The sequence below is a fragment of the Gobio gobio genome, assembly GCF_949357685.1.
Source record: "Gobio gobio genome assembly, chromosome: 4".
In the NCBI taxonomy this organism is placed as follows: domain Eukaryota; kingdom Metazoa; phylum Chordata; class Actinopteri; order Cypriniformes; family Gobionidae; genus Gobio; species Gobio gobio.
In genome coordinates, this window is record NC_137100.1 from 27165744 (window position 1) to 27190308 (window position 24565).

General features: G+C 40.9%; 1 protein-coding gene across 1 annotated transcript in view; it reads right to left on the minus strand.

Moving 5' to 3' along the window:
* adgrv1 (adhesion G protein-coupled receptor V1) overlaps window positions 1-24565 on the minus strand; it is a gene marked incomplete at its 5' end in the record, with an annotated part of 162086 nt that overhangs the window by 110764 nt on the left and 26757 nt on the right. Inside the window, 12 exons of the mRNA XM_079814345.1 lie at window positions 318-533; window positions 624-1233; window positions 4487-4626; window positions 5373-5456; window positions 5676-5796; window positions 7450-7643; window positions 7745-7925; window positions 9146-9322; window positions 11803-12176; window positions 21614-22357; window positions 23880-24097; window positions 24264-24390. Of these exons, the coding sequence (XP_079670471.1) occupies window positions 318-533; window positions 624-1233; window positions 4487-4626; window positions 5373-5456; window positions 5676-5796; window positions 7450-7643; window positions 7745-7925; window positions 9146-9322; window positions 11803-12176; window positions 21614-22357; window positions 23880-24097; window positions 24264-24390 (3186 nt within the window). The remainder of the gene's footprint in view (window positions 1-317; window positions 534-623; window positions 1234-4486; window positions 4627-5372; window positions 5457-5675; window positions 5797-7449; window positions 7644-7744; window positions 7926-9145; window positions 9323-11802; window positions 12177-21613; window positions 22358-23879; window positions 24098-24263; window positions 24391-24565) is intronic.

Sequence of the window (24565 nt, forward strand, 5' to 3'; positions counted from 1 at the left end):
CCACCGTAGCTTCTCTATGTGCTTCGAAAGAGAGGGGTGAGCGGTGGGCGATTGCAATACACACTCAATTTACACACGGCACCTTTAAGGCTGTTATTGATGTTTGCAGCACAATATTTGACCGGAAGGGTAAAAATGACGGTTATTTTCGTCAGTTACGGCTTGTTAGATAAAAAAAATAAAATAAATAACACTTGTTGCTGAGAAACATAATGTTGTGATTCAATAGTGAAGCTATTTTATTACTAAAATAATAAAATAGTAAAATAGGAGGAGGCAAGGTTCATATTAGCTGAAATTCATCTTCCAAAACTCACCCACTCTAGCTGTCATTGGCACTGCTCTGAACTTGACGGACACATCAGCAAAAATCCCTCCAACACGTGTTACATTGATAATAGGTCCGGTGTAGTACTCGGGCACGCTCACTGCTACGGAAGACAGTTGTAGCACCCCAAAAGCATCATCGCTGGCCTCTATAATGACCTGAGCAACTGTGGTGTTCCGTGGGCCAAGTCGAGGGGAAAGAGCAACTGGAAAACCAACAGTTATTCTTAGTACACATCCTGACTTTGCTTTGCAAATTTCTTATATAATAATTAAATCTTCCAAATGACTTTTACCTGGTCTAAGTTGCAGCCCTTCAACCAAAGTGACATTGACGAGTTCCAGAAACACAGACTCCGCCCTCTCTGGTTCTTCGTCATCCAGTATCCTCAGGGTCACATTTACTTCACTTTGATTAACTGAGAATATCACCGACTCCACAACAGCCACAAAGTCATTCCCTGCACTGGCCCGACCCACTCCTGGTGTGCTATATGGAGCTGCATCAGTGTCCCTCAATGTTCGGTATATCACTCGTACTCTTCCCATTAACCCCTTTCTCCTCTGTATGGTCAGGGTGATGACAGCATTTGCTTCTGCCACACGGACTACCTTGCTGCTGTCAGTGAATACAAAAAGTCCATAAGGGTCGTCACTGGCCAATACAGTCAGCGTGGCAGTAGTTTCCTTCCCAAGTCGACCATGAGAAACATTAGTGAGGCGGACTCTGAAGCTTTTGTCGAGTTCTGGAATGTCATCTTGGGAAATCAGTAGGTAGATGCTTTTAACAGTCTGGCCCACCTCAAAGGTCACGTTTCCAGATCTATAAACAAGTTCTCCCTCTGAATTAGCATCTGCCTCCCAGTACAAGGTCACATTGGACAGAGCGCCGAAGGTACGAATCACCTGTGAAAAACAGGAAATGTACTCATATTAAACATTAACATTTCTCTCATCTGTACTAGTTGTTTTCATGTTGGTTTCATATGGATCTCATGTTTTTTAACGACTCTAAAAATAATTTATATTTCAATTTCAAATAATTGCTGTTCTGAATGCTTAAATAAACGTAATAAAATGTATCTGTATGTCTCGTGCAGAGTGGCATTTATATTTAGATGTCACTTCCGAAACGTTGCAGCATGCAATTAGCTGTTGGTTCTCTTAGCAACAATAGTTTTATTCAATACATTTTATAGACTGTATACGATTACTAAAATGCTGTTGCTTTGTCAGTTATAAAAATGTCAACAATAAATCTCTTACTTGCATCGTGTCTTGAATTTGTTTGTTAATGAGAGGTTTCACAAGCCTGCATTAAATCAGAACTGAATAAAAAGATTCTGACTAACTTAAACACCTCTGATTACGTTCAAGAGATCAACTGTGATTGGCAACATTACTCACTGCTGCAAAAACTTGCTGTAAATAGATGCATTTGACGCTCTCCAGAGCTCGGTTTTGCCAGTATATTATTACATTATCAACTGAGGGTGCTTTTATATTATATATTTATATTATATTATATTATATTAAATTATACATTTGGCAGACGCTTTTTTCCAAAGCGACTTACAGTGGCCTTATTACAGGGACAATCCCCCTTGAGCAACATGGAGTAAAGTGCCTTTCTCAAGGAAACACTGGTGGTGACCGCTGGGATCGAACCAGCAACCTTCTGCGTGTCAGTTACATGTGCATTTTTTTCCAATTCTTGTCTATAATATTATGTCTGCATGTTTATTGCATCACATGACTTGATTACAGACTTGAATGAAACAAATTAGTTTGTAATATTTTTAATTCTTTCATGACAACTCTCTGGAAGATTTTTAGCATGGTAATGGATATGAGAATGTTAATGTATTTTGTCTTGTTTTGTCTTATGCTGCTGCTGAATTGCTGCTGCTGTTGATTATTTGTGTTGTTGTAGATTGGTGCTGCTGCTGATGATTATTATTATTGCTGTTGCTGCAGAGCAAGTACAGTAACTTACTACTGCCAATACATACATGACAATTATCCCATAGCAGATCTATACAGGTGGAGCTGGGGAGGTGAAGGGTTTTAGATGAAATCTGTAAGCGCGCTGCAACTACTATAGAGAATGGTAACCAGCCATTTAAATGTTGAGCAGCAAGCTCATTGGCTGCAGATGCAACATGGACCAATCAGCTGTGCCAAATAGTTAACGTTGTAATTATCATCAGCTTGGGTTAAGGACCCATCAGCCTGTGTCATCTAGAGTTTCATGACAGAACTAAGCTGCATACCTCGGGTCTTTAGCAACCCGGGACGTCATTCACTACCCTCCTCCTCATTCATTTTTTTAAGTTAGACATCAGCCTTCTTTGTATTCCTCAATTCATTCATTATAAACAATATAACAAGAAAAAAAATTATAAAATTCTAAAAGAATGCCTGTTTTTCCATTCATTTTTTGTAAAAACTGTATAGGGTCGCTAACGGCCCGAGATGTGTAAAAGTGTGCGTACATTTTTTTCTCCAAAACAATAATTTTAATCTTTAATGACGGAATAAGTGCAATTCACCTTTATTCCACAAGGTGGCAATGTCTGATACACCATGATGAAGTGAAGTTTCACTCATAGTTACTGCAGACTGAAAACGAAACAATAATAAGTGTGACCAGATGCTGAATATACTGGGAAATGAGCTCTGACGAGGACAGTGATGATGGTATAAAACATCTGCTCAAACTGAACCCTTCCAAGCTCCAAAAGGTATGAAATATATTTTATTTTATTTTTCTGTAATTGTTACACTAATTTCAGGAGAGTTTTATATTATTGCGACAGGTAGAGATCCATCAGTGTTAGATATAGATCAGATTTGTGAAATAGTCATGCACTTAAGGGTTAAATATAAAGAGCAAAAACGAGCATTATTGTGTGTATGTATATATATTAGGGGTGGCACGGTACATGAAAAAAAAACGAACCATTCGCTTCGCTTGTCTCGGTTCGGAGCGTGTGCGGCGCACGGTTTCGACTCATGCGCAATGTATCCTCGTGCCTGTATGTTACCTCAGACAGTGGGTGTCCTTTTTGCGCGAAATAAGAGGTGTGTGTGTGGACACACAGTAAAATAAAGTAAAAGTGGAGTGCTGCAGGTCACGTCACATGTAGAAATGCAAGCGGGAGAGATAAGGAAGGCTGCCTGGAGTTGGAGGATGCGCCAGCGACATATAGCAAGCAGGGCAGATGCAGTGCGTATGGAGAGCGGGAGCCGCGCGCGCCCTGTCTCGCGCAGCTGAACCGCGGCTCATGTATTGCAAATACAGACAAATATTATCCATTCTGTCACATTTTCCGGTGTTCTCCTCCGACCCCTGTCTGTCTCATGCTTTGATTTATAATGGGAGCATATATCTGCTGCAAATGAGACCTGTTCCCCTCTGTCTCATACACCCATGCATATAACATGTTGTATATAAGTTGTTCACATGATAAATGTAACATTTAAAAGTTAAGATATGCTTCTAGTTTTAATAATTTAAACATGCCTTTGAAGTTTGGGCGAAAACTTCTGTCAGTGTTGTGTTTTCGTGTATTTTTTCTTTTCTTTTCACAGCGCTGGATGTCATATGGTGATTGTGAAACACACGGAACACTTCATGGTGAAATTTGTTAATCAGGTCAGCTGAATTAAAGCCACAGTGCATTGTTCTGATCAAAATTGACATGATTAACATAAAAAATGTTACGCCAATGTGTCGGACTCGGTAGACAGCCAGTTAGGAAACAACTTCTACATGATATAACAATTGTGGATGATTAAGCTATATATCATATGCTGAAGTAAATTTCTGGAGTGTTAACGATTAAAAACAACAACAACAAGAACCGTACAGAACCGAAAACCATGACCCTAAAACCGTGATACGAACCGAACCGTGGGTTTTGTGAACCGTACCACCCCTAATATATATATATATATATATATATATATATATATATATACATATATATATATATATATATATATATATATATATATATATATATATATATATATATATATATATACATATGTGTGTGTGTGTGTGTTTGCAGTTTCACACATTTTTTTATAAATTATTAGATGAGACAATGGATGTTTAATAACAATGGATGGATGTTTAAAAACTAGTACAGACCTGCAGCCCTACAGTACTCTTGCCCTCCTCAGGTTCTGTGCCGTTAACAGTCAGAGAATCGGCACTAAACTGGAAGATGCCATGAGCCTCATCAGAGGCAGCGATGGTCACGATGATACGAGCAGCAGCACCCAGGTTAGCTTCAGAGCAGAAAGGAATATTATCATTACACAAGTCATGATGTAAAAGAAGAGAAAAAAAAAAAAACTCTTCACCAATTATATTACTCCTCTTAGACACATTCTAAAGAAGGCCACCAAGATGCGTGACAGAGGTGAACCTTGACATTTTCAAAACATAATATATACTGGCCTTCCTTAAACATGAGGGATATTTGCTTTTCCCACGTCTCTACTGGTATTGCTCACAGGCCTTAGCACAATGTAAACAGCTTGGCAGAAATCAGGGTCAACAATCCAGAGTCTACAGGATTTGACCGTTATGGGCAGCTCTTAAACTTTACAACTTTTAATCTAGGACTTACAAAATAAAGCTTGTGTAAGGGGTGACCTCAATTACACAATAAATCAACAAAAGAAAGAAGAACAAAACAAAAAGCACAGTAAGCAGTGAATTAGCATAGGTTAAAAGAAGTTCTGTTGAAAAGCTCTGCCAAGGCACAAATGATAGATAATGGGGCATGGAGTGCCTCTGAAATGCCAAAGCAGGAGCTATTCAAGTAGTTAGGAAATAATAAAAACAAATAAAACCTATTTTGCTCGACCTAAAGGGAACTTTGACAATATTAAGAGGCACTTTAGATTTAAAGTCAAGCTTTAGATTGAGATTTTCTCACAGGATCCCGTCAGGTATCACAGTGAATAATGGGAATGAGGGAAGAGTAAACACTTAAACACGAAAATGCATGCAGGCTTAAGAATCTTACCATAATGATAGAGAAAGGATGGAAGAAAGAGGTCAGTGTCGCTTTCGCCACTTCCACTGCCTTCGCTTGCAAAAATTGGATCCACTAAAAGAGCACACAGGAGCCAGACAGGAGCACACAGGATTCATCCCAGAGATAACAGGAAATCACACATAGGACATATCAAACAGAATGTTCCATAATCATGCTCAAACAGCATGAATGGAGCCCACAGGAGACATGCATGCGGAAATAGTGAAGGTAAAAGAAAGGACACAGAATCAATCTGAAAAGCATGTTTTTAACTGACACAAATTTTCTTACCTCCTCCATTTGGATTAAAGAGCTCCACTCTGAAGACTTTGTCCAACTCTGGCACCAAGTTGTCTATAATAGTCACATTGATGTACTTAAATCTCTCGCCAGGCAAAAAGTCTAGAAATCCCTCTGTGTCCTGTCAGAAGATGGAAAGGAATTGTGCCATTTTAATATACAAAGGAATTTATGTAGGCAATCTTGGTAACGGAAAATGACTCTCTTTTTGTTGGACTGTTTAAGAGAGCAAAGATTGAAAATGTACACAATATTGTTCAAAAGTTTGGGGTTGGTAAGATTCTTTGTTGTCTTTAAAGCAGCACTAGGTAACTTTTCAACCTTTATAATATATTTTCAAACCTCTTGTGATGATACATCGACTTACAATAGGTTGAATGACATGTCTGCCATAGCCTGACGGGGTCTGTATCGTTTTTAATCGTACTTTTAAACTTCGGGTTTCGTGTAGTAAAAAAAGAACTACAAAATTCGACTGCTTTACGGCATATACGTCACTTCCACCACCACCTCCATTTCCTTAAATTCGGACGTGCGAGCCCAACTATCATTTGTTTGCCGAATGTTATAGTCATGGCCGAAGCAGCACAGAAAAATAAGAAAGCAAAGGTTTTGTCGGAGGAAAGCAAAAAGAGGAAACGAGAAAGTGATCGGATTAAAGGCAGGACGAGGATCAACATTGGGCCAGCGTTTGCTCGTTGGCGTGAGCTGAAGGAGGAGGGGCTACATTCTTGCAAGTAAATACGTAAGACGTACAAAATCATATTTTAGGATACCTAACATGTCTGTGATATTGGTTTATTTGTCTTGCCTCAAGCTATAATGCAAATCGATTTTTCAAATTTGCAGATTCATCTATGGTAGCTTGATATTATAATATTGACGACATATGGTTATTACCTACCACTCAAACATTGAATTGAAGTATCATATAGATTCCGTAAAACGGGAACCAATAGACTAGGCTACTATAATGACGCTGGCTTGTAAACGTGAGCAGCACGATCATTTGGCGTTTGAAAAAAAATAAAACCCATGAAATTATATTCATATGACATGCTGAAACATATGCCACTGTAACGTTACCTGGGATGAAGACATTTCACACGCGACGCAAGCAGAACACCTGCATGTGAACTCCTGCAGTGTTCAGGGCTATCATGGTTGTCATGTCAATAAATGCACGTGCGCATCCCCTGATGTAGAATGACAGTTTACGACAGTAGTAGAGAACAATACTGTTTCCCAACTGTAGGGGGACCCCGAGAGCAAAACCTACCTAGTGCTGCTTTAAGAAGTATTTTAATCTCACCAAGGCTGCATTTATTTGATCAAAAAGACAGTAAAAACAGTAATATTGTAAAAGTAGCATTTCAATTTAAAATAACTGTTTTCTATTTCAATACATGTTAAAAGGTAATTTATTCCTGTGATTGTAAAGCTGAATTTTCAGCAGTGTGAATTGTTTTACACAGTCTCCAGTGTCACATGATCCTTCCTTCAGAAATCCTTAAAATATGCTGATTTGTTGCTCAAGTAACAGTTCTTTTTATTATCAATGTTCAAAAAAACGCATCTTGTGAAAACCATGATTTTCAAGATTCTCTGATGAATAGAAAGTTCAAAAGAGCAGTATTTATTTGATATATATATATATTTTTTAAACATTATAAATGTCTTTACTGTCACTTGATTTAATGCATCCTTGCTGAAGAAAAGTATAAACTAAAAAATAAAATGTTTCATGTTTAACAGCTGTTGATACCTCATAGTCCTCTGAACCAGCAGCTGTGAATGGAGACGTACGATAGCCCACCATCACCCTTCCCAGCAGTCCTTGTGCTCTGGCCACCAGCAGACTGACCACACCAGCCTCCTCTTGAACAGTCAAATGCGCCTCCTCTAGTAAGGGTCTGATCATGCCCACGGGCACTGGGGTGGTTTGAAACTGCAGCAGGCCTGAAATTATAATAATATTTAGTCATTTATAATGTGTGGCTGTATAAATGAAATAATATAGCTAAAAATGCTAAAAACGATATATCTATATACCAATGTACCATATGGATGATCGCTGGCTTTGACAGTAATATTATTGATGGAATTGTTTGGGTCAATGCTGGCTCCACTGGTAGGGGTGGAACCTGGTTTCCCATCACCTGATTCAGTTGACACCAGCCTAACCCGGAAGTGCTCATCGACCTCAGGCAGGTCATCATTTAGAACCAGCAGGTTCAAAACCTGTGATATCAAATATGAAGACAATTATGAGTGAGACTTTGCCAAAAGCGGATAAAACTACCACTAGATGGAGCCATATATTAACAATTTTGCTCGACATTATATCTATTCTTAGATCTGTGGAAAGCTGGAGTTCTGCAGGTGCAGCAGAATTTCCTAATGATAAATAGAGGGTATGCATTGACGTCACTTTCCCGCCGGAACACGCCCCCTCAGTTGGACTGAGTGGTAAGAGCCTGCTGCATGACTGGAGTTAATAGGGGAAACTGCGAAAACGCGAGTAAAACAAACGATTGTTTAGTTTAAATTAAAGGTTGGACTCCATATAGTGTTTCTTACAACTTATCAAAGATCCAGTGATCCATGGATAGTGACATGCAGCCAGGATGAAGTTTCCTGACATTTATATGTGCCTGATTTCGACGTCGGGGAAACACATAAATCAAATTTGCCTGTGACCGCTTTATATAAATACAATACAGGTAGGTCTAAATTAAGGAAAGTCTCACTTAATTCAATGTTATATATCGTCATATCGTCCAGCCCTAACACTTATATAGTTGTTGTATAGTGTTTATTTAAAAACATCAAATTAGGCAGCATATACGATAATACATATTTTAATTGATGAGTTGTCAAATACAATATATAACAATACAATTTATAGGGTATGATTTTATCCCAAAATTCAACATATTGACACAAAATGATAACTGCAAAGTCCAGTTGTTTCTGTGAATTGCAGCTCTTTTCTGTAGCCTTCGGCAGTCTGTAAAAATATACCTCAGATTCTTTTGTCAAATTAGTTTGGACAGTTAATCTCAAAGCTTTTTCCTGTTTTAGATGTGTTTTGTGTGTTTCCGCAGCATTCACGCTGAAAACCAATGCTGCCACTCAGTCTTTTTGCCACTCAGTGGGCGTAACCACGGGTGACTCTGGCCGATTGTGACGTCACACGCATACCCTCTCTAAACTACATTGATTAGCATAAAAACATGTTTGCTTTAATTTTCTAATTTTGATGATGATGGTATTTCTTTTAAATTTTTAATACATGGGTACTGGTGATTAACGTATATTTGAGTTTTCAATTTATTCCATACACACTTGTCATTTAAACATATGCAGCCCAGGTATTGCACATCAATCATACTATTACAATGTTAATTAGTGGTCCTGTGGTCATTAATTATAACTGCTTGACAGGTCAATCCTCTTACCTCAGAGCGCTGGCCCGGCAGGAAATGGATGGAGCCTGTAGCATTGGCAAAGTCAGAGGTATTTGACGTGTCTGCGGGAGAATCAACCTGAGTGACGGTGTAGCTTACATAGACGTGGTCCAGAGCACCACGTGTGCGCTCCACTACACAGGAGATCATAGAGCCCTCCTCAGATATCTGATAAAGAAAGGATAAAGGTCATCGTAAGCCAAGTATAGCAGAGCAAAATGAACTCCAGGACCTTTTAATAGAATTATTTTAACCATTCAGAATTGAATTAGTTGTTGTTAGGCTGAAATGTTATAAACTTGGACTGAGAAACAGATGCAATTTTGAAAGGATAAAATTATAATTCAGTTTAACATTGAGTAACATGATCATTAAACACTGTACAAGAATTTACATTTCACTTAAGTCGCTAAATGATTGAATTCCCTTTTCTGCTTAGTCATGTTTCTATTTGTTGAGCGCATACGAGAAAGCACATGGTACTGTGTCTCTTCTGTCACTTGTTGAGAGGTCTTCCTCTGAAGGAATTCACTGACCATCTGTCTTATTAATCGAACAAGCCATCGGAGATGCCATGCATCCAATCTCCTTGAAGAGAAGAATGCACGCGCCATCCATCCAGGCGTGAAGATAAATTAAATATACATGAAGACATGTTCTCACAACTAGGGGTCATGTTACGTGCTTTCGTAGGGGAGGTAAACCAAACACTGACATAGAAGCAACTTGGGTACTTAATCAAATAATACAGTTAGATGTTAACTCATTAGACCTTAATGGTGCTGGTCAGAAGGCTATCTGTTTAGCCACATTACAGATTTCGGTCCCACTTTATATTAGGTGGCCTTAAAGGATTAGTTCACTTTTAAATAAACTTTTGCTTATATTTTACTCGCCCCCATGTCATCCAAGATGTCCATGTTTTTCTTTCTGCAGTCAAAAAGAAATTAAGGTTTTTGATGAAAACATTCCAGGATATTTCTCCATATAATGGACTTCAGTACATTCAGGACAGTTTCAGAACAGCTTCAAAGGGCTTTAAACGATACCAAACGATGAATAAGGGTCTTATCTAGCGAAACGATCAGTTTCTGCGAGAAACCGAGCAGTATTTATGCTATTATTTTACCTCTTATCAGACGAACATGATCATCTCTGAGCTACGCCATAACTTCCGCTAAGTGAGGTCAAAATACGAGCGTGGTCATAGATGTATACGTAGATGCCTCATTAGCGCCTGCACGGATCATTAGAATGAGGAATCTACGACCAATATATCTATGACCCCTTTGAAGCTGTACTGAAACTGTCATTTGGACCTTGAACCGTTTGGAGCCCATTGAATTCCATTATATGGAGAAAAACCCTGGAATGTTTTCATCAAAAACCTTAATTTCTTTTCGACTGAAGAAAGAAAGACATGGACATCTTGGATGACATGGGGGTGAGTAAATTATCAGCAAAAGTTTATTTTAAAGTGAACTAATCCTTTAAGCTTTATGTACTTGCATAAAAAATAAGTACAATGTGCTTATTGTGTTTATATTGTATTGCAAAACACTTTTGCTGATATTGAGGTGGGATATGGGTAAAGTTACGGACAGGTTTGGTGGTAGGGTATGTTTAAGGGTATAGTTAGGTTTAAGGGAAGTGTCAACAGTGTAATTATAAATGTGTAATTAAAAAATGACATGCAGGCATGGGCGTCGGAACCATTGTATGTGGGTGGGACAAGACCCACCCACTTTTTACGATCAATGATATTGGACCCACTCACTTTTACCATCAGCACGTCTGTTTACTTACCCCAAACCGATAAATACTTATTATTAAACACATGTTAGATGCTTTATTTACACTTTTCTAATATTTTCTTCATTTAAAAAAAAGAAAGAAATGCCTTTCCGATCTGATATGTGATGGGAAAATGGAGCGAGTTCGGCAAAAGGCGGATTCCAACCGCGGGTAGATTTGTGTCAAAACTTGATGCCATGCGTCTTACCCCTACACTATTGCCTCTCTCTGTGATAACGATTTCCATAATTTTGTCTTTCCAAACCAGACGTTTAGCAAACAAAGCTGTATATTTGTACAGTACTTAATGTAAATGCATCTAGGCTATAGTAAAAAAAAAATCTGAGAGGACCCATCCACATTTTTTTTTGCTTCCGACGCCCGTGCATGCAGGTATTATATTTTTACGATGTACGATGTAAAAACATGTATGTACACACAATAAGAGCATTGTATCAAATGATTAATTACATAGTAGTTAAGGACACCTAATATAAAGTGGGTCCCAGATTTCTCATTGAATGCCATTGTTGGTTGTCTGTGTCTGTGAATTAGGTTTTTGAGTGTTGGCATTTGCATAGGAGTTATGTGTTTATTCCAAGCAGTGATGCTGCTTTATCTTTGTTTTTTTTAAAGCAGAAAAGCGGAATGGATAAATTAAATATTCAGGAAAGTGTGTGTGTGTGTGTTAGTTGTTAATTATTGCTCACTCACTGAAGAAACTCCAGATACCAGATACTTTTGAACCTGTATATGCTATTGTGAACAGCAAAGTTTATGATTTATATTGAAATGTATTGCATCGTGACCGTAAATTAGCTGGATAATGATATGAAAGATTTTTTTGCACCTACATCTGGTATACAGGAACCGGTAAAGCCGAAAAGTCCATTGGCATTATCACTCTTCATGACTCTGAGAATGGCGGTAGGTCTGGGCATTGGCAGACGGGCTCCACCTTGAACAGCCACCAGCTGCAGGTAGAAAACCTCCTCACCCTCCTCTTCTTGATCGTCCCGTACTTCGACTAAAAACGACTTCAGTTTCTCCTCCTGTCTGTATGTCAGGTACCCTGATACGTTGTGGAGGTCGGTCTTGGCTGGTTGGTTGTGTAGCTCGTGAATCTCAGAGCGGTTGAGCCAGCTGGAGTACAGCCGGAGGTCTTGTAGAAGACCAGTGAAGCGCTGTTCACCATCTGGGTTGGAACCGATCCTAATAGGTGCAGCATCTGTAGGGAGGAAGTTAAATGTAAGGAATTAGGAAGGGTGGTGTGGCTTTGAGGGTAAAGATCTGGGCTTGCAACCACAATGGTATGTTTAAACCCCAAAATATCTTGTGCTTGAATGTTACCCCAGGTTGCTTCAGGTGGGTGGATTTCCAAAGATAACGTGAGAGGTGCTTGTTACAGATTATGATGCTCAATGATTTTAGGTGGTTGGTGTTAATATGTGGTAGCTAAGGTGTTCTGAGTGCTTTGCTATAGGTAACTGCGTACGGGTCGAAGTAAAAAAAAGCTTGGTTCCTAAAATATGGCTCAGGTATCTACTTGGTGACTTTTTCTTCTTTCATTTCATAAGGCAATAATTGTGTTCAGTTAGAAAAGTACTAGGCACACCTCTCTTCAATAAGACATAATAAAAATAATATTAATAATATGACTTACGAATTTATGAAGAAATATGACTAAAAGAAAATAAAATAAAAGAGTCCTTTGTGCTTCGCTCTGAACATGATGCTAAGGGGCTGCAACGGTAGAGTGTTCTGCATAGTTTGCTAGGTCAAAGTAAACTAACTTCCTAACTTCCTCCTTTAATGTAAGTCTAAGTCTACTTTTTCTTTCACCAATAAAAACCCAATTGATTACTTATAGAAGTGACAGCACACCTCTCCTCGATAATATGTCATATCTGTAGCACAACCGGTGCGGGAAAAGTTATTTGCCAAATGTTAATACTTAAGGGTTAGGATGAGCAATAAGCACCACAAAAAAAAAATCATGTTACATCATAAATACACATAATCTATGCTGCAGGATTTAAAAAAGAACATGCGGTGATGCTGAGAAACAGCACTGTATTTAAAGCAGTGTATTCAAGCAAGCACGGTCGGTCTCTGACCCAGCGAACAAAACCAAGTGAAATGTTTTTGGAGAAATACAATGTGGTAACATATATTTGTCCCTTTCAATCACCATAGTCATAGACATCCTATTGCGTTCATACTCATTGGTTACACCAGCTTCAATCAGTAACCTCCTGACCACCAGAGAGACATTCAAAGGCACACAACTGTACAAATTGAGGAAATACGCTTCACGGAGCCCAAACAAGAACATTGAACAAAGGCCGTAATCACCGGTTAAGCTAACAATCCTAGATGCTCTCAGATATCCTTGCAGTTTATGTGTACATTCACTTGACTGACAATGGCATAGGAGATGTCAAGAAAGTCTTAGTGGGGGCTCATTTGTTTTCAGTTAGAGAGAGTATGCCGGCTGCCTTTATGTGCGGTTAATGTCCAGAAGTGGCCCGGAGTTCAGTCAAGCATATCTTCCTGTGAAACACTCAACAATGGCACAGGGATCTCACAACAGGCTCTTACTAGATATGGGCCACAATAATGGATGAGGAACCACATCTCATTGCTTTACCAACACAAGCATGAGGAATTTCTCTTTAGAAGGAACTCTGAATGAAGTAAATATGGCAGAGATGGTTTCCTAATTTGTAATGCAGTTGTTCCCATTGAATTTATTTCAGCATCTAAAATTTGTACTTATGTTTCAAAGTAAGCCTTTGATGCAAATGATGTGAAATTAAAAAAACGATTTTAATGAAGATATGAAATAAAGGGTAGCATCAGTAAAATATACCTAAACACAGGCATATTATCTACTTCATTTAAATTTAATAATAAACAAATTAGTTATTTATTAATTTAAATACAAATTTTAATAATAATAATAAAACATAAACCAATATAATAGTTATATTAATTTATACTAATGGTGGGCATAGATTATTTTTTTTTATCTAGATTAATCTCACTGTAATATTGGAATTAATCTAGATTAACCTAGATTAAAATGGCTCAATTGAATTCTGCCGAAGGCATTCAGAATATGTGTGCTCGTAAGTGATCGTTTGTCTTTTTGTAGTTTGAATAATAAATAACTTCTGTCCCTTTAAGACTTGACGCACGCATGGATCCCAAACACTGTTCCTGTGAGCTGGTTACGACTGTGTTTACGTTAAAACTCACCAAGATGGGCATTGAGACATTTTTGAGTGTATTTGACCATTAATAAGCTGGAAAAAGGAGCTCATTTTTGCACTTGTATGTCAGAGGCGGCTTTATTACGGTATGTGTGTGTGCGCTTCAGATGCGAGCACGAAATCTGCAGGAATTAGTAGAAATAACGTTACGGAGAGGAGAGGAGAGAGCGCAGCTGATATCGATACTGTAGAAAATGAGTATTGTATCGTTTCAGATATTTCAGTATCGATACATAGCGAAATATGGATATTTTTGACAACACTAGTAGGCATACACACAGGTTCGAAGACTCGTTCTCTCGCCCCCTACAGTGCAATTCGGCTAGGTATACATCCGCGCTAAAATATCAAGGTGAAAGTCATCATAGCCTGCGTAGTATAGACCCAGCTCCCAACTAGGGGTGCACCGATCCGATATTAGGATCGGATATCGGCCGCGATACTGACAAAATAGCTGGATCGGGGATCGGAAAAATGAACAGATCCACAAGCCGATCCAGGTGTTCCCTTTCAAAAGCTACACTCAATGCTGCATAAGCTTATGCAAATGGGAATGTCTTTGACATAACCAGCTGTGAAAATAGTGTGAAAACACGTCAATGAAATTGACCCGGAGGTATTTATAGCCTCGGCCGGTGACGTCATAGGCGCACCTGCTGCACGAGGCTATAAATAGATGAGCTTCCGCTGGAGCAAACCAGGTCTTTTTGTTTTCAGACCAACTCTGTGTTATGGTGTGTTACAAAGTCTCTGAAAAAAAAAAAAAATTCTCTCTCTCTTTCAAGACTCAACTCGAGATCTTTGTTAGGAGTTAGTTTTCAACATGGCAGTGTGCAGATTTCTCTCTCTTTCTCATCTCTGTTACAAAGAAACATATGTGGAAAGAGTTCTAGTTAAATCTGATCAGTTGGAAACAAGTCAGCAGAGTAAAACGCTGTATATCCATGTTCTCTTTCAAATAACAGAACTGGATGCACACGTTTATTGCTGTGTGTGTTTGGGGAAGAGTATGCGGTCGCTGCATTGAGTCAGACGAGTGCGAGCATTGCAAGCCTTTACAGTTAGAATGCTTTATGCTCGTCTGGGCTACTTTCAGTCCGCACCAGTTTTCGGAGCTCTCGAATGGGTTTGTTGACGAGCAAGAGACGGGTCCGTCCCTTTCGCTTGCTCGCTCAACAAATGCATGTTTCCCCGCGTGATCCCGAAGCGCGCTCCGGCGTTTCTTCGGCTCGCGCGGGGAATGATGATGAATCTCTGGGTCCGCGGACCTCGAGCAGCCGCCTGCGATCGTTCCTCACATGATAGTGAATCCATACGAGGAATTTATCGAGGTGGTTGTTCGCGCGGTGGCCAGGGCAGTTTGTCTGGTACCGTGAATGAGAGATCCCCGAACGCAGTGAGCTTGAGGTTTCTGTCTAGAAAAAAAAAAAAACATTTACTTCACGTGTTTTTGTACCCTTGACGTCGACATTTTCGACTATCATGGGTGCGAAATCGCGTGGATATGTGAGAATACCCCAGGTGGGAAACGCTCACGAGCTATCTCTCGCCTGGGTCTGCATTTTCATTAAAGAGACAAACCTCCCCATAAAGCCATGTAGAAAATAAACGTCGGCTGTCATGGGCAAAGCTTATATATATGAATTATATATTGTATATTATTTTATATGGAATATATATATATAATATATTATTTTATATGGAATATATATTGTATATGATTTATATAAGAATAATAAATATAAAGGGACAGGCTGGTGCTGCGCTGCACACTATGGCTGTCTTGCAAGCATATCAGGCTGACCTTCTGAAGGATTTGAGTGGTTCATTTGGTGACTCAGTTAACTCTGTAGTGGCCAGATTTAAAGGAGTGGAAAAAACATGAAGTGTTCACTCAGTTTCTTCCTCAATGCACTCAAGGGGAAGGGCTATCAGCCACACAACCTCTCTTCAGTCCTTCAAGATTTAAGGGGGTAATAAGCAGATTGTGGCGAGTCGCGCTCTCCCTCGTAAAGACTGGAGACCGGCTCGTCATCCTCAACAACCTCCCAGGGCAGACTTCGTCAATATAAGAAGTCCGGTGGTCTGGTGCCCAGTCTGCCCCCACGGGACAGGGCGTGTCAAACATTTGCTCGCCCCACCCCGTTATCCTCAAAACTACTCCATCCCCGCCGCCTCTGGTGATTCGGGGGGGCAGTGGTTTCCAGTGAAATGTTAGACGTTCAGTGTTTAAATCCTGCTATCATCCAGGACATAGAACGTCTAACATCCCCTCAACAGGAAGTGTTAAAATTGTCACTCTCAGAGTCTCAGGCAGCGTGTGAACTTCTGCCAGGCGTTTCTGCATGGGTGTTAAGCACAGTAAAAATTAGTAAACTAATTTATTTGTCATCCTCCTTGTTTGAACGGCGTGGTCTCCACTTCCGTGAAGGCGGAGTTGGCGTTTGTACTGTCACAAGTGACAGCAGTTACTTCCTGGTCCCCAGTAGGGTGGGGGGGGGTGTCTAATCTCAGATCTTCGAGTCTTAAACCGTGAAGCAGTTAAAGTACTCAAGGTCAAGATGTTACAGTGAAGGCGGTCGTGTCGCATATTCAACATTGTGATTGGATTCGGCACGATTGATCCGAAGGACGCATGTATTCGCATATAAAGTCTGCCACAACACAGGAAGTTCCTGAGGTTCGCTCTTGGGGGCAAAAGCTTACCAATTTCGGGTCTTCCATTTGGCTAGCCTTGTAACCGCACATAAACAAAATGTATGGATGTATTACCGGCTCCATTGGGATTCCGGGGCATTCAAATTTTGAATTACAAAGGCGATTGCTAAAATTAGCACAATCACATGAGATGGTGCTTCAACACAGTGTGTTGGCTCATCTAGTTTCTCTAGGGTTGAGACTCAACACCAAGAAAAGTGTTCTTTCTCCTGCCCAGAGAACGACTTATCTAGGGTTTGTTCGGTTTTTGGTCACAAGGTGGGCACAATGGTTTCCCGCTTGAATCAAGACCATTCAGTATTCCCTGAGCAAAGTCAGGCTAGACCAAGATCTTACTGATCATCAGCACCAGAGTGTTAGGTCTAATGGCATCAGCATCCACGGGTTTCCCTTTGGGGTTGTTGCACATAAGACCGTTTCAGTTGTGGCTCAAAGCCAGAGGACTTAGGGCCAATCCTCAGGCAAATAAAGTGGCGCGCCATGTGGCTTCGTACACTAACTATGTGGTTCAGACCCCGGTTTTTGCCTTGGGTCCCACTCTAGGCGTACCTTGTCGTCGCAAGTTGCTAACGACGGACGCTTCCCTGACGGGCTGGGGTGCGGCCTTAAGTGGTCGTCCAGCCCAACGGGAATGGGAGGGTCATCAACTCAGTTGGCACATCAACTGCCTCGAGTTGACGGCTGTATTTCTGGCCCTGAAATACTTTCTCCCCCAAAGGGGCTGTCATGTCCTAGTGCGGGTGGACAGTACAGCTAAATATCTTGTATATAATCACCAGTACAGAGCTGACCACAGGGAGTGGACCTCTTCGCCTCTTCTCAGACAGCGCAATGTCCCTGCTTCTCTCTGTCACCCAGCCCCGCTGGGTCTGGATGTGATGGTTCATACATGGCCCAAAATGTGTCTGTATGCCCTCCTTCCAGTCGCTCTGCTCCTGGGAGTTCTAGCCGGGGTTCGCCAACAAGGGTCTTGCTTCTTATCAATAGCGCTGCGTTGGTCGAACAGGGTTTGGTTCTCGGAGATAGTGTCTCTCCTCAACGGCTCGCCTTGGGCGATTCCGGCGAGGAGGGACCTTCTGTCTCAGGCAGAGGGCACGATATTCCATTCCAGGCCCGACCTGTGGAACCTTCATGTTTGGCCCCTGAAGGGCACCAACTGAGGGACACGGGGCTTTCGCCTGCAGTTATTGAGACCATTCTAAGTGCTAGAGCTTCCTCCACTCGGAAGTTTATGCTAATAAATGGGGTGTCTTTGAAAGGTGGTGTACGACACAATGTAGATTCAGTCAACTGCCAGGTAACTTCAGTTCTGGATTTTCTGCAAGAAAAGTTGTCATCAGGCACCTGCCCCTCCACTCTCAGGGTTCATGTGGCCGCTCTTTCGGTTTGCCACGCCTTGGTGGATGGGGTGCCGCTCGGGTGTCCTCTACTCGCTCGCTTCATTCGTGGGGTAGGCGGTTGAGGCCACCTGTTAGAACCAAGATCCCTTCATGGGACTTAGCTTTAGTCTTCGAGGGTCTGGTTGAGACCCCCTTTGAAACATTAGCTTGCCCCTCCACTCTCAGGGTTTATGTGGCCGCTCTTTTGGCTTGCCACGCCCTGGTGGATGGGGTGCCGCTTGGGAGGCATCTTCTGCCTGCTCACTTTGTTGTGCCAGGCAGTTGTGGCCTCCATTAAGAGCCAAGATCCCTTCATGGGACTTAGTTTTAGCCCTCGAGGGTCTGGTTGAGACCCCCTTTGAACCTCTAGAATCAGCGTATGACGAACTTCTGACTCTAAAGATGGTTTTTCTTATGGCTATAACTTCTCTGAAGAATTGGGGACATGCAGGCTCTGTCAATATCGCCATCCTGCTTAGACTTTGCCCCAGGTTTGGTGAAAGTGATTTTGCATCCCCGCCCTGACTACCTGCCTAAGGTTCCTTTGTCGACTGTACATCCTGTCACTCTTGAAACCTTCTGCCCTCTGCCGTTCACAACGCCGGATCAGGAGAAACTTCATAGACTGTGTCCAGTCCATGCTCTTCAGGCCTACGTCCACCGTACTAGCCAGTGGCGTAAGTCAGAGCAACTGTTTGTTTGCCATGGGGGCCGTAACAGAGGTTCTGCCACCATCAAACAATGTCACATTGGGTCAGGGATGCTACTGCTCTTGCCTATGAGGTGCGCGGTCAAGCTTCGCCTATAGGATTAAGGGCTCACTCCACCAGGGGAGTCGCTTCTTCTACTGCGTTAGCAAGGGGTGCTCCCTTACAAAGTGTTTGTGATGCGGCAGGTTGGTCCTCTCCGCACACATTCTTAAGACTTTATAGCTTGGATGCTCATGCCACTCTGGGCTCTCATGTCCTTGAGTCGACATCACAGGCTAATGCCTGAGGCTTCTTGCGTTCTTGTGCACACCTACACAACCGTAAGGGGTCCAGGCACCATCAAGCACGGCGGCGTGGGTATTCTCGTTCCCATTTGCATAAGCTTATGCAGCATTGAGTGTAGCTTTTGAAAGGGAACACTTGGGGTTACTTGACTGTAACCCTGTTCCCTGATAAAGCGGAACGAGATGCTGCATTGCTAGGCCGTGCTGATGATGCTTCAGGACTGGTCTTCAAACAAAGAAGATCTGGTTTGCTCCAGCGGAAGCTCATCTATTTATAGCCTCGTGCAGCAGGTGCGCCTATGACGTCACCGGCCGAGGCTATAAATACCTCCGGGTCAATTTCATTGACGTGTTTTCACACTATTTTCACAGCTGGTTATGTCAAAGACATTCCCATTTGCATAAGCTTATGCAGCATCTCGTTCCGCTTTATCAGGGAACAGGGTTACAGTCAAGTAACCCCAAGTGTTTTTTTCCGTCGCAGCAGAACCGACGTCATTCGTCAGCTTCACGTGTGTCGCATGCTAGAAGAGACTCGGCTGTGTGGAGGAGATATTTCACGCTTGCCACGCGAACTAGTTCGCAATGTCTGCAAAGTAACTTAAATGTTTCGAGGGGAGGTGGTATTACTGCAAAGTCAGGGTTTTTCCTGCATTGAACATTTTTTGACGGCCGCCAAAGCCTAATTTGATGAGTTATTGTGATTTACGAGCGATGTAGAACAGATGCTGCGCTTGTGACTGAGTGACAGAGAGACCGACCAGAGAATTCCTCCCCCGCGCACACTCTCTGGGTCTTCAAAATAATCAGCGTTAGCTCTCTCATATTTCACATATTAATCCAAATCAAAAGGTCGGAAGACCGAAACCATGTTGCACGTGACACATTCGGACAAATTTGTCCTTGAAATATCGCTGGTTGTGAATTGCGCTCAAAAAACATTGCCTCTTCTCTTACCAGCTGACATAAAGCATACTTTCAATAAACGGGAGACAAATTTTATTCAGTTATGAAGTGTTTTCTTTGTGTTGACATCTTTCGCGATGTTCTTACAGACGGGATTCACACACAACGTGTCTGCTAATGTCCGATTCGTGACCTGATGACTCATTTGAACAGAATCATTTTAACGACTGGTTAGAACAACTGATCTGTCCAACACTGAACTCATGAATCAGTTTATTATTTTACTCAGAACGCATCTGAAATGAGAACACAAGTGCTTACCCAATTAAGCAAGAGTGGGTAGTAAGAATTATTTTTAATTATCAACAGTATTTCATCTTATTTCTGTTGACAATGTGTAGTAAAATAAATAGGCCTAGCCTACAATCATTTAGACAGGAGTGAGGTGAAACCAGAACAAAGTTGTTATTAGCTAGCTGATCATTTTTATTAAATTGCATATGGCAGAAAATTAAGACTATTTGTTAATTTGTAATGCTACTTTTTAATATTGATATGATTATATACCAAAACAATGATCTGTAGTGTAAAAAATGTTTGGTAACTGTCAGATTACTATTGTATGTTTGACTGTTTTTTGTTTCCACTGCTACATTTTATTTATTTAAAGAAGTTTGATTACATTCTATTTTAGATTTGAAAGCACAATTGTTTTTTAAATAAATAAGAATTCAACACTTTACATTCATCTGTTATTTTGTCTTAGTTATGTTTAGTTAGTAAAGTCTGGTGCCTTTAGTCTCTTCAAGGAAGGTATAAGGTGGAAGATATATAGTTTATTATTAATTCAACAATAGTATCGGATCGGTATCGGGTATCGACAGATACACAAAGCCCAGGCATCGGTATCGGTATCGGGACTGAAAAAGTCGGATCGGTGCACCCCTACTCCCAACCCAACTTTGAGAATAGATTAACGGCGATATTTTTTTTATCGCCCGGTAAGAGTCTCACGTTAACGCAGCACGTTAACGCCGATAACGGCCCACCACTAATTTATACACAATTATAATGTATACATTATATTAATACATCATTCTAAATGATAACTATATTAAGTAATTCATATTATTTAATATATTATTAATAATAACTATTTTAATATAATCATATATTTATATATATATAATATACGTATGTGTATACAGTGTATATACACAAAATATATATTAGTTAAATAAATGTATCTACTTAACTAAATTTAAAAAGTTTGGGCCATAAAATACGGCTTAGGTTTCTTCTTCAGTGCAAGTCTTTAAAATATATTTAGAAAATTATTAGGGACAAATTACAACATGTGCAGTCCAAATTTAAGAATACAAATTTTACTCACCATTTATAATGGCTTCTCCTTTTAGACTCTTAATCCCCCCAGGCATTGGGCTCCCATCCAGATAAAACTCAATAATTCCATCTTCCACAGCAATGATGACATGAACCCATGTATTATCCTCTACAAATTTAGTTGCAGCAGCCCGTGCCACCTGTGTGCTGTTAGATCCTATAGTTGTGTAATGAAGCATAACAGTAACGTGGGACTCATTGGTCTGGACCTGAACTCCATAATAGATAGTTCCATTCCCATTGCCTTTAGAAACAATAAACCCATCTGTATTGGGCCTGGGCATCAGCCAGGCTGACAGAGTGAAGTTAGCCAGGTTCTGTGGAACCTGCAGATGGGTTTCTGCACTGATGGACCCATAAGCTCCTGGAAGTCCAGAAAAGAAGAATGCATCGGTGCCTGCATGGCGTCTCCTGGCATGTGGTCGGAGCTCTACAGCCTGAGGAAATGAGGCCATCAATATCAGGTCTTCCATGGGCGGCAGACCATGTGGGAAAGCTCCTGACAGGATTTCCCAGGCCACACGTACATCTCCGAAGGTGCCTTGCTGTCGAAGTATGGTGAAGGATGTGACATCAAACATGTCATTGACTGATAAGACGTCCTCTGCTACCTCACGTTCCAGACTCTCAGGGGCAATAGCGAAAACTCCAAATGGGTCGTCATTAAAGGGAATGAGAACGGATGCCTTGAGGTCTTTCTTTGCCAGTTTTCCGCCTTCTCCTGGATATCCACCTACAGACAACATCACCAGCATTAGGTATATTTTACATGCTGGAACCAGCATGGGATGCTGGTTGCTGGTTTTCTAGTCACACCAGCTCAGTTTTCCTTGAGAATAGCATGACTATGCTGGTCCACCAGCAAGACCAGCACTATACCAGCATAAACCAGCCAGGACCAACATGGAATTCATGCTGGTTTATGCTGGAGTTTCCAGCAGGGATGTAACTGATGTAATAGATTAGCACACACTAATCTTAAATCTTAAAGGGTTAGTTCACCCAAAAATGAAAATTCTGTCATTAATTACTCACCCTCATGTCGTTGGACACCCGTAAGTCCTCCGTTCATATTCGGAACACAAATGGAGATATTTTAGTTGAAAGCTGATGGCTGAGAAAGGCTTCAATCAGGCCTCCATTGGCATTCAGTACATTGACACTCACAAGATCCATGAAAGGCACTTAAAACGTCGTTACAAAGTCTATCTCACCACAGTGGCTCTACAATAATCTTACGATGCGACGACAATAGTTTTTGTGCGCAAAAAAAAATCAAAATAACACCTTTATCCAACTTGTTCTCGACTTCCGTGTGTGCCTCCACGACGCATGCGCGAGAATATGACGCAGATCCGGCGTTCGGACATATGACCCAGAAGCGATTTGTTTACGAGCAGAGGAAGACGCGCGTGTCTAAGCTGTTGGATTCTACATTGATCGTGCTTTAGGTCTCGGCGTAGTGCTCAAAATGGGGCTTAAGTGTGTATTTCATCGATTCCCGAACACCGGCGCTACGTCATATTCTCGCGCATGCGTCGTGGAGGCACACACGGAAGTCGAGAACAAGTTGGATAAAGGTGTTATTTTGATTTTTTTTTCCGCACAAAAACTATTGTCGTCGCATTGTATGATTATTGTAGAGCCACTGTGGTGAGATAGACTTTGTAACGACGTTTTAAGTGCCTTTCATGGATCTTGGAAGTGTCAATGTACTGAATGCCAATGGAGGCCTGTGTGAAGCCTTTCTCAGCCATCAGCTTTCAACTAAAATATCTTAATTTGTGTTCCGAATATGAACGGAGGTCTTACGGGTGTCCAACGACATGAGGGTGAGTAATTAATGACAGAATTTTCATTTTTGGGTGAACTAACCCTTTAAAGACCTCATGGAGTATGCACTGGGCAAGACTTTTCAAAGGGATCATCCCAAGTTTTAAAAAAACTGATAGGTTTTAGTTACATTAATTAGTAAGTTACGTTTATATATGTCACAGTCTTGAACCACCTTGTGCTAGTTTGTTTCCTGAAAGTCTGTAGTTCAGGGCTGCCATGTAACTAAAACCAGCAATTGGTTTAAGGTGGCATCAATCTCAATCTAGTGACTATTTGATTGGACAAAAATATGTGCAGTGTAGGATGAGTCATCATTATTTTGGTCCAGAAGAGAAAGACTATAGACTAGCATATAGATTGCTTTCATGGGGTCTTTAAGAATGATTAACTAAACCATTGGCCACTGACATTGACTTTACCTGAGATGTTCATAAGTCTGAGCTCATAAAACTCGTTGAACTCTGGAAGCTTGTCGGAGATGGCTTGAAGAACTATAGGTTTTGTCTTCTCCCCTGTGCGAAACACTATAGAACCAGATGTGTTCAGAAATTCCTGGTGAAGTTCAAGGGGGGTGTCATTGGCAAACAGCTGCCAGTATATTGTGACATTGCCAAAGTGTCCTCTGTCTCGAAGAACACTGGAGACACAAATGGAAACGCAAGTTCATAGACATTAGACCATGATTACTTATATTCTAATGCTAAAAGACAATGTTGATTTATTACAATCAAAAGCAATCTGTGCTGTAAAATGTACATCTGGTTCAACTGTATATAAGAGGTTGTAGAGAATTGGAGACTCACTAAAAGTTATTGGTTCTTCCCTCCTCTACTGGTTTCTGAGTGGAATCCAGAGAGAATATTCCATTGGAATCATCATTGGCCTCAATCACCACCGTAGCAGAGTCTCGACCATATACCACTGCATCACCTGATAAAATCCATATACAAGCACAGAAGAATATAGGACACAAGTACAGTATTACTGTAATACTCCCATATTTATAGACGGCAAGGCAACTCTTACACCTTAAGAATTAGCAGGGTAAGTCATTACATCTGTCTTGATGCCTATTTCAATATGTTAAAATGCCATGTATTTCTGT